This window comes from Vanessa cardui, chromosome 10, assembly GCF_905220365.1.
Source record: "Vanessa cardui chromosome 10, ilVanCard2.1, whole genome shotgun sequence".
Taxonomy (NCBI): domain Eukaryota; kingdom Metazoa; phylum Arthropoda; class Insecta; order Lepidoptera; family Nymphalidae; genus Vanessa; species Vanessa cardui.
Genome location: NC_061132.1, coordinates 6,540,856 through 6,552,171, shown reverse-complemented (window position 1 = coordinate 6,552,171; position 11,316 = coordinate 6,540,856). Strand labels below are relative to the sequence as shown.

General features: G+C 31.1%; 1 protein-coding gene across 1 annotated transcript; it reads left to right on the top strand.

The window, feature by feature from the left end:
• The first annotated feature begins 4,398 nt into the window (after positions 1 to 4,398).
• LOC124533294 lies at positions 4,399 to 10,240 on the top strand. Its single transcript, XM_047108509.1, has 6 exons — positions 4,399 to 4,561; positions 7,266 to 7,422; positions 8,373 to 8,493; positions 8,961 to 9,095; positions 9,284 to 9,497; positions 10,086 to 10,240. The coding sequence occupies exons 1-6, from the start codon at positions 4,399 to 4,401 to the stop codon at positions 10,238 to 10,240; spliced, it is 945 nt and encodes a 314-aa protein (XP_046964465.1).
• Positions 10,241 to 11,316: the final 1,076 nt, after the last annotated feature.

The window sequence follows — 11,316 nt, the reverse complement described above, 5'->3', positions numbered from 1 at the left end:
CAGAAAAACGCAAGCCTTTTCAAGTTCGATGAATTAATTTCATCAGGGATCCGCAGTGAAATGAAAAATAACTTAAATTCGGTTGATAAATATAAAATATTTTAAAGCGCTAATGTAACCGTAGAAAATTTAAAAATGTATAAACATTACAATTGTAACCATTATTATTTCAATGAAAATATAATAATGAATAGTAAGAAAACTATTTTTTGTAATTATAAATCTATAAATGGTTAATTAATTATTGTAATAACTAAAAAACACATTCTTATATTTTTGTTTGATTACAAATACTAGGGCATACTTAGGGCATCATTTAGTCTTCTTTTGTTTATTAGCATGTACAATTGTAAGAATGTATGCTCTATTAGCGACCTATGTAATAAATAAATAAATAAAATAAATAAATTTACTTTTTACATTGTTAGAAAAGTGCAACTGCTCAGTTTCTTACCGGTTCTTCTCGGATACTACTTTCCAATCTGGTGCTAGCTTTACATTTAATTCTACACATTCTATGGTGCTTAAAACTAGTTTACGAGTCTATTTTAGTACATAATATTAAAAAAAAACCCACTTGGCCTTAATTCCAAGTGTTTCGTTTGAGTCATACACTTTAAGTAATATTAATATATTAATTTAAATGCATAAGACGTAATAAATACAATATTATATTTTTTATTTCTTACTTAAAAAAATATGTTATTTATTATTATTAAAATTTATGTTTGCCGTCCACTGCTGGAAGAAAGCTGCTTCTTAGAAAGCCAACCATTCGAAACTTATTAAATTTTATTTTTAATTAAAACGTAAAAAAAAATTAAACCGTACTTGCTATCTTTTTTAAATTATCTCACCACGGGTCACAGTTCCTATAACTACGTTTGCCTAAGCGTTCCACTCTCATCGGCAATTATGCCACTTGAAGACATTACCAGCCCTCTGCCACTTCAGTGAGCAAATTCTACTCGTGATGATGTGACTTTAATCCTCTCAAGTGAGCATTGGTTCTCTCAAAACTCTTCCCAGATGTGCCACAGTGTCGTCCTCACATCATACGACGCTGATACCTGCACGAGATTTTCACGGGACACTTTATACAGCAAATGACCCCAAATCTTTGAACCGAATTCAATGAAGTTTTTTGTGAAGCCAGCTTGAACTACAAGAAGGCTGGTATACTTTGTATGCTTAATAATTGGTGAATAACTCCTCAAACACCAGTAAAGCTGCGGGGCAACTAGTATATTAAGAGACTATAAAATGAAAATGAATTTCAACGACATCTTATCCATGTTAGGTATGCCTAGGAAGTCGTTTATCACGGGTACACATTTAGCATTTGACAACATATGCTAAACTTTACTTAACAACAGGAAAACATACAAAATTCTTTGTTTTAATTATTTTGTAGTGTGACAGTCTATCTAGATACATAAGTAATAAAATATTTGGCGCAGACTGCTTATTTGATACATTTATTATATTATATATAAATTTGTATACCTAAATTCAGAAGCCGGTACCAAAATGCATCGTCAATTTTATGGGTATAAATAATAGGATATATGATATATGATGTACCTTTCGGATTACTAAACAAAGAAAGCTGTAGCTACGAACATTTATTTTATTTTTTATTTATAAAGCTATCGTATATCTCGAATTAATTGCATTCATACCTAAACTACATCAAGTTCAATTGCTATGAAATTTCGGATAAAATAACAAAAAAATGGCTGGGCTGATTGTTACTACGATCAGTGTATTTAATTTTATTACGCCATTTGCGTATTTGTCTAATTAATTGATAGGAAGCTTTTAGAATGAGAATTATTCAAATTGATACTAATACATACATATATATTTATACCACTACATACACAGGTTTCAATGACAATCCAAAGAGTTTATACAATTACCAAATTTTATCCGATTTTGCAAATAATGCAATCAATAATGTGGATTTGTGGAAAAGTGTTTTCTATATATTTTATTAATATAAAATTAGTTGATAAAAATATAAGCTTGAAGTTATATAGTTATAGTAATATATATTTAATTCAGTATTTAATAATTAAATGAGCTTCATCTCATCTTTCATCTCACGACCCAAAAAAATATATAAGAGAACAATTTCTCACATTAAACTCATTTTTATCTTAAAATAACACTTTGAATTGCCTCAAATGACGTCATTATTAATCTGACGGTAAAAATAACCTTGCAATTTGTGCACAATTATCAGACTATAAAACTGTTTCAATTCACACATAACTTGTGCAAACAAATGATATGCAAATTGATTTGATTAAATCAAATATTTGTATGAGCCTAATATTTTTATTGATTTCTAGTGATGCGACATTGTGTATCATTTCAGATACCAGATCCATTGTATCTTAATTTGCAGCAATTAAAATCCTAATCCATACATCGTTAAGATGTCGTACGTAATATGTCGTACCATCAAGAATTCAGAACATTTCTACTAGTGCCATAGCTAATATTGGAATACTGTAAATTTATACAAGAAAAAAATAAAAAGTAGGTAAATACAATTTTCATATAAATCAGTTCAACTTTTTTGTTTGTTGATCTGAAAATTTCATTTATATGATATAGTTTATTATCTTGCTGTTGTTTTTATGTCTACCTTATGTGTTTTGCTAGAGGGTTCTGTCCTAAGATATATTTATATTTACAAACTGGTGGTAACTTTACAATTAATAAAACATTGTAATATGACGACTCAAAAGTCCCGTTATGGGCCTAATATAATAAAAATATTTTGATTAAATTCGCTTTGAAACAAATAGTCAACGCCTGTAATATTAACTCTAAGATTATTTATCTAACTAGATAGAGTCAAACTACAACAGGAACAATATAAAACGAGCCACAGGAGTATGTGTCAAATATGGTTGACACGCACCGAATGTCATACTCGTACTACTTTGCTAGCGTCCGAGTGCTTAGTTACAAACAGTTGATTACTATATTTTTCGAAGCGCTCAGATTTCGCATTTTTTTTCAAATATTAATAATCAAATATAATAATGAAGATCCGACAGGGTAGCAAAAGCAAAAAATATTTCCTATTTCGCTACATTTAATTATAGTGTCTCATGCAAACCATAGACACGAATGGAAATGCATGCAAATTTATGTATTTTTATTTACGTTATTTAAAAATTAAGAGATAATTCGAAGTATATCTTTCATTCAAGATTTTAAATTAACATGGTTATTTTTATTACTAAAGTTATTTATTTCGGGATATTTACCATGTTTTTTATTTTTATTCGGTGGAGCTCGATATTTCGACTTTATCTACGAATGTCTTGTTCACGAATGAAATGTAGAGAATAAAAATAAAAAAACATGGTTAATATCCCGCAATTAATAACTTTAGTAAATCTTTCATTATTTTTGTCCCAGTTATTATGGGACGATAGCTGCACACAGAAAAACTATTATGTTTCACTTTGAATAGCTCTAACCATAGATGTACAGAAAAATAAATAAAGGAGCCTACGTATATCCTTGATTAGAATTCAAGTTTGCTTCATACCAAATTTCATTTCTGTGTTCACTTCTGTTCGAATTTTCGTTTCAGTGGTTTTTTCGTGAAAGATAAACAGATACACGGATAGGCAGAGTTCCTTTCCCATTCATAACATTATTATACAATAAGAATATAAAATTTTATTTATTACGTTTTTAGCAGTTTAAATAAGATTTTCATATGATATAATTATGACGTTGCGTAGTATATTATTATTCCATTTTTTAAATGAATTCCAGTCATTTTATGTAAATTATTAGGAAGTAGTCAATAAAGCAGGCTGTATAATTTTTGATGGTTGATCCGATAATTAATGATTATATTATAATTAATGATTAAATTAATGAAAATAATTTAAAAATTATTGTTTTTACTTGTTTTTGTCCAAAATGAAGTTTTTGAAACTCGAAGTTTTCGTAATATTAAATTGGTGTTGGTTCCTAAATAGAAAATAACAAATATATATTCGTTCAGTAAATTATAATAGTGAAATTAAAATAATACAAGTGGATCTACCGTGTTTCTACTACTTATCTACCGCGTTTAAATAAATATGATTAGTCTTAAGACGTACAAAGATTATACACTAAGGTAATTAATAAAATTCACACTTTGCTTGAGTTGATACTTCAGCACTTTAAAAATTACTTTGCATATTATTTTGTATGATGACCGAATTAAAGACATTTATCATTTCTCCGCGGAACCCTGAAGTGGTTTATTTGCCAAACTTGACGTAGAAAATTTTCTGGTTATTTTAATAATTGTATCCTTTGACAGTTGTTAGTTTATTTGAAGCAGTGGAAACGAGTGGTAACTTAAAAGTGAAAATGGACACCATACCCAAAGATAGGATCCTAGAAAGTAAGCCAGATGCCTTGAGTGTAATCCGCAAACAGTACAATCTGGATAAACCCGGACAAATGAAGGAGGCCGTCAGTATCCTGCGTGACTGGGTGCAACAACAGGAACATTTCAAAAAGAAGGATTTTAGTAAGTAGCATATTCATCTGGCGTAACAATACATTTTATTTTTCCCAAAAATTATGTAGCAGAACTTCACCAGTGGTAGTTCGTTTATACTTTGTCTTATTACATGTAATATATGTGGATAAGTAAATGGCCACCTAGTGGTGGTCAGTGCTCACCACTACGTATACACATCAGCACGGTTAAAAATATTAAGAATTTCTTCCATCACAAATGCTACCAACTATGATGTCATGTCCCTTATGTTTTTAGTTACTCTGAAAATCTCACTCTTCAAACCGGAAGAAAATAATACTAATTCTGCTATTTGCGATAGAATATCTGATTAGTGAAGATTTACCTACCCAGACAAGACACTGGATTTATTAGCAAACATAATTAAACGTTACTTTTAATTGAAGTAATACCAAGTAAAGCATGTGCATGTGAAGTGAACTGATGTATGAAAGCTTCTTCCAATTTAGAATAAAAGTATCAAAGCAAGATGATTAATTCATTGTGGTTTTCTAGAAGACTTTTAAATGAGCCAGTGTAATCAAAATGCAAATAAACAGGTCTTAGATTTGACTGGTATCGCGTGTTAGCGCTAATTCAAAGATCCTGTCACAGGTACTAGATCAAACAATACCATTAATAATATTCTAAATTATTCGGTTTTTATTTTTATAGTCATTTTTGCAAAATCTGATAACTTGACACTTTGATAATGTCAATAATAGAAGTGATTTTATTGAGAAATGCCTGTTACTTTCCAGTCCTTTATCGGCTCTGTAATATTTTGATTTAAAAACTTTGTGAAAATGCTAAGTAAATAACATAGAAAGAGCCAGAAGTACTCTCACTCAAGTAGTCACTAGGAGATCAAATTGGAATTTATTCTAAATTGTATTTAGGTATTATTTAACGATGGCTTCGTTTTAATTCGATTAGGCTAGGTCATTTCCAGATTGATCTCGCACGCACGCATAATTTACAACAACATTCAAAATAATTGGGTACAAAGTTTGTCGATATCCATTTTTTTAACTCTTGTTTACGTTTTTAATTTTTTTCTTATATAACCGGTATATCTCTAATGGCATTTTACCGGTCTCAAATATTATATCTTTGTTGAATCATAACAATTTATTGAATTGCAATCAAGAATTCTCTTTATTTTTCTGCACACCTGCGGATGGAGCTTTTGAAAATTAGACCATTACTGATTTTCAATGAGCAGATATCGTCCCATAATAACTGGGACAAAAATCGGCATACGCTATTAATATTTAAGATGACAGAATTAAAAAGGCAGTGTTTTAAGACAGTAAACGCGAGTTTGTCAAAAAAAAGACGCGCTGAGTTTCTTTCGCTGAGTCCTCGCAGGTCTGAGTGTTTCTTTTTCCGAAACGGTGGTAGTATTTAATTGACTACCTATAAGTACTTGTAATGCTTCCATATTGAATAAAGGAATTTGAGTTTGAGTTTTATATGAAAATTTAAGATTCCCATTGCGTCAATTTTGGCCGAAAGTATTTTTCATCATTATGAATAGGCTCCATGCTTTTATCAATTTGCCATCTCTAGATTCAACAATGAGGCAAAATGAATCTTTATGTACAATTTTTAAGCTAGGTGCTATTTTATTAAGATTACCATTGCCATTTCCTTGTGCTTACTAACAGTCGGTGATTGCCTCGTTGCTCTTGTGGCTAATTTATATGGCTATAGATTTCATGATCGAAATGAAGAAAAATATGGCATTTTCAGTCTGAAAATCTCAATAACAATAGAACAGCAATTGGAAGTATATGCACACGCTTTTGTTTTCGTTATCTGACCTCTATTTTAAATTACAAAAAGTTAAAAAAATGGCTGATTCAGATATAAAAACAATATTAAAACCAAAAAATGTATTATAATTATTATCATTGTTATGTAATTTTTTGCACACTATGAATGTATTAATTTATTTGTTTTGTTTAATTTTATTCCGACGTGTTATTGACGTAATCGTATCGACGTCGTTTTTCTTTTATTTTTGCCATCCTCTCTGGACAAAAACCTCTGGCTCATCATTTATTCTACCATCAAACAGCAATCCTTAGATAAGAATTGTCTTCAGTTTTAGGTGTGAGCGAACTGTTGTAACTACACGTAGTCCTGTGACGTAGTTTATTTACCAATGTTGTTAATATTTCTTACAATGTATCTGCAATGGTGACCAATTAGAATCAGGGGGCCTATTTGAAAATCTGCTTGCCTATTTTAATAAAAAGAAAAATATATATGACCACTTTATATAGAACAATGTCTCTTCGTATATTCTCATGAGTAATCTATTCGTACTGCCGCGTTCCATTGACTTGTTTATTTATTGAAGTTTTTTGACCACAGTCAACTGCACGGCAAAAGTGATGGACTTATCGTCTTCTAGACATTTTTGTTAGAAAACATTAAAGCAAAGCGGATATTTACGAATTTATTTAGTTTTGACGATATTAATATGTTGTTTCTTAAGAATTTTTCAATTGAATGGATATAGTTTTGTTTCTAATGCAAATGTTAGTTCTAAAGATAACATTCAAACAAACATTACAACAGTACTTTAGATTCAGTATTATATAAGTTTAGATAACGAGTAAAAATTCAGCCTAAAAGAGATCATAAGAAACGCTTCATTGGTCGAATTATTATAAATTTCATATTTTATGCATTTCTTCCACAGGTACGCATTATTACGAAACTTCTATCATAACATGTAAGGGGTCTATAGAGCGAGCGAAATCTCAGCTCGACAAAATCTGCACGATGAGGACGTTACTGCCGCAGTTCTTTGGGGACTACAATGTTAAAGCCGACTTCGAATCCTTGAACGAACTTGTGTAAGTATAAACATGCTTATGACTAGTTTTCGACCGTGGCTCCGCTCGGATTTTAGGTGTTGGTCGTCAGTTGGTCCACATAAAACAGGAGCCTTTGGGTATAATAGAATACCAATACCTCGACGGCCAAGATTCTGAAGTGCATCGGAAATGTTCCCACAATGTCAGGTGACCAAAGCCAATGGCAGCACCAACATCATCCTTAGCATAATCACCAACAGAATTGACTGCTTTTATATCAATCACTGTTGTGCAATCTCTAACGGAATGACGTAACAGTGGTCAATAACTGTTTTTCTTCTTTACTCTTATTTATTGTACTAACTAACCCTAGGATAAGAAAAATGTTACTATCCAATTAAGCATATAGTCTGAAAATAAATCATTTATTTTTTTATTGTTATGTACGTATCCTTCCGTTGGATTCTCTTGCTTCATACTGATTTGTATCAAAAATCTTCAATGGTTTGAGAAACAGACAGACATACAGATTTCCTGTCACATTTATAATATTAGTATAAAATGGTACAGATTACATCTACAATAGTGAATGCGTTTCATGAGTTGGTGTTCGGTAGACTGTTTTTAATTATTTCAGTGTTTATTTCAAACAAAGTTTGACGTGAAATGAACAGTGACCGGTGTTGCGACAGTGACCACAGTGACCAGTTACCAACATTGGTCACTGTGCTACTAATATGCAAATGGGATTATTTAATTGCAAAACATTTACTCCGAAAGTACCAACAGGTTTACGATTCACCTGGTAATGTTAAAAGTCACATGATCGATTCTGATACCTTGAGATTTAAGTTGGAGGGATAAATGAAAATAGCTCTATTCCTTAAAATGCCTACTTGTATTTTATATAAAGATGAAAATATAATTCGATTTTCAAAATCTTGAAATAAGTCATCGGTAATATAATATGCATGTTTTTTTAATTTCAGCTACCTATTCCCGCTTCCGAAATTAACAGATGATTACTATAGGGTCGTTATCGCCAAGTATTTTGATATCAGCAAAATAAAAAGTTCACAATTTATGCATTACTATAGAAAGAATATTATTGTAAGTTAGTTTTAAATACTTTATCACCCAGATTATTATTAAAGTCTTATGAACCAAAAAAACACTGGGGCAAAAAACGGCATAAGCTATTAACATAAAAGCCGCTTACAAATATTTTATTCCAAGATACTCTGTTTAATAACTTCGGTAACAGCTTATAAATTTTTCTCTGCTGGGCTAATGCCTCTTCTTTTGAGGAGAAGGTTAGGAACGTATTTCACTACGCTGCTCCAATACGGGTTGGTGATTTCACATGTGGCAGAATTTCCTTGAATTTAAACACATGCAGGGTTCCTCATGATGTTTTCTTCACCACCCAGGTCGAGTGGTGAAATTTTGAATTCTGTAGTTTTTTTTTTAGCCTTGTTGAACCCGCAATATTTTTTTAAGATGCACGCGTTCTTGCACTGGGCCATCTGGGCTCTACTACGGTTGAGTGAGCTTACGTTATTATTATTATTTCACAGCTGGGTGAATACCTCAAAGCACACGACTATTTGGCCGGATTTATTTTGATACTAGATTTTTCTGAATCGAATATTATGGATCTTGTGACCAACGTGAATCCCGTTGAGTTGAAAGAAGCACTATCAATTTTAATTGTAAGTATATTTATTGATTATAATATTATAATAACCAAATTAATAACATTATAATATTATTAATTTGTTAAGCTGTTTTTCAATTTATAATATTAGTATAATTTTGTATTGCTTCAATTAGTAGATTTATTCGACTAGATAATACAAAACAATCAATCGTTAAATAAAACTTGTTTCCTATTTTTCAGCAAGGTTACGGAATGAGAATTAAAGGTATTTATATTATAAGCGAATCAAAGGTCGTCATCAGTTTCGTGGCGATTCTAAAACAAATCCTCAGTGCTAAAGTAGCGAATAGGATAAATGTTCTCAAAAGTGTCGAAAAAATCCATGAATATATTCCGAAAGAAATTCTGCCGAGAGATTACGGTGGAGAAGAACGATGCTCAAAAGGTTTACGAAGTACGTATGCTTATACGTACGTATATTATCATCAAATAAATACAAAAACAAACCTACAAAACACCAAAAGCTGTAGATTCTTGTTTTAGAAAAGTATTATGTATTCAGGTATCTCAAATTTTGGAACCATTTTTATTATGAAACTACAGTTTTATCGTATTTCCCAGAAATGGTGGCGCATTGAAAATGCAAAGGATTGTTAATAATTCTTAAAGAACCAATGTCTGTGGACGGTGACACTTACCGTCAATTCATTTGCCAATCAAATAGTAATTTAATGGGGTACCTGTTTGTCATAGGATTTTACTCTTCTTTAGTACCGGATTAGTCCGTTTATGTTTATTTTTTTTGCAAATATGTGTCACTTTTTGAACTGTCATAATATGCCCAGGTATTAATTGACGTGCGATTGGTCGGTTTTGTAGCAATTGCCTGCCTTTTCGACCTCGCAGAAAATGTTTTGTTGTATATAATTGTTCGCAGTTAATATAATACCTACGATGTGTATTTAAAATTTAGTTTGTTTAATATAATCTGTTAGCTGTTTAAACTCTATTTAAGCTTATAACGTTTCTTTAAATTTTCCAGATGAATGGTTAGACGCTTTATCCTCAGAAGAACACATGAAGTATATGCGGGAAATGAATGCCGCGTCTACGGACGAAACATTCAGACGAAAGGACAGTTTCAATGAACATTATGCCGGAATGTCGGGCACTTTTAGAGTGCTAAGGGTCGATTAATTGAGTCCTATAACATCGCTTTAAAATCAAACGTAGAATATTGGACTTATCAATCTACAGCTTTATACAGATATATTAAAGAAAAAACTAATCGAAATAATGAGGTGTTATTTTTATATTTTAAATAAATAAATCAAATGAAATAAATCGATTTTGGTGATTGTTGAGTTAATATTTATTAAAAAAAACCAACCCGCATTAACTTCATATATAATTTATCGAGTTTTTCAAAAATGTGCATTTTATTAACCAAAGTGTAATTGTTAATCTATTTTGCGCAATATGCAAGGCGATTTGAATCATCAGATTAGGTATTTGTTTTAAAGCCATAATGATAAAACTTAAAAACACTTTTTGTGAATTTAAAGTTGAATTCCTTTTCATCTTTGTGGCGATAGCAGACTGATCGGTTAGGACTTTGCTTAGTCCTGAAATCTATCTTCGATCAAACCTTAATTATAAAACAAACAAAACTCTGAATTATGCCTGTACGTATGCAAACACGCGTAGGTACATACTCAGCTATTAAACAAACTCCGTGCTATAGTGTCTAATTTGCAGGGCAACATCTGACGTAAAACTTATATCAACTAAAATTGATGGTTGATAAAATGTTTATTATTTACACGTATTTCGAACAACTGATGGCTGTTGGAGTACAAGAGTCCTAGATTGGAAACCGTGGATCTGCAAACCCCCTGGTAGACCAACGACCTGAAAACGGTCCCAATTGGAGGCAGAAAGCGTAGAACCAGGATAACTTGAAACCTTTTGAAAGAACCGCCCCAGTTTGATTATAATTTGATGAATATTTTGATGTTAAAATTTAATTCTAAAAAAATAAAAATATTGTTTAAATCAGTTTGTGCAGCAATAGTTAGCAACAGGAATTTTGAAGTGGGTTAAACCTGTATCTCAAAATACCTAGTCCTCCTCCTGGATAAACATATATCGAAACATACAATTATAAAGTAATAAATATTTAACTTATTTTTAAAATTAAAAATGGAACTGGAAAACATTTTACGTGTGTGTGTGTGTGTGTGTGTGTGTGTGTGTGTGTGTGTGAGTGTGTA

Bases quoted from the DNA above. Each gene is read 5' to 3' on its own strand.
- LOC124533294 (XM_047108509.1), top strand. From the start codon at position 4,399: ATGGACACCATACCCAAAGATAGGATCCTAGAAAGTAAGCCAGATGCC. The intron at 4,562-7,265 runs GTAAGTAGCATA...TTTCTTCCACAG, and splicing joins TTTCAAAAAGAAGGATTTTA to GTACGCATTATTACGAAACT. The intron at 9,498-10,085 runs GTACGTATGCTT...TAAATTTTCCAG, and splicing joins ATGCTCAAAAGGTTTACGAA to ATGAATGGTTAGACGCTTTA.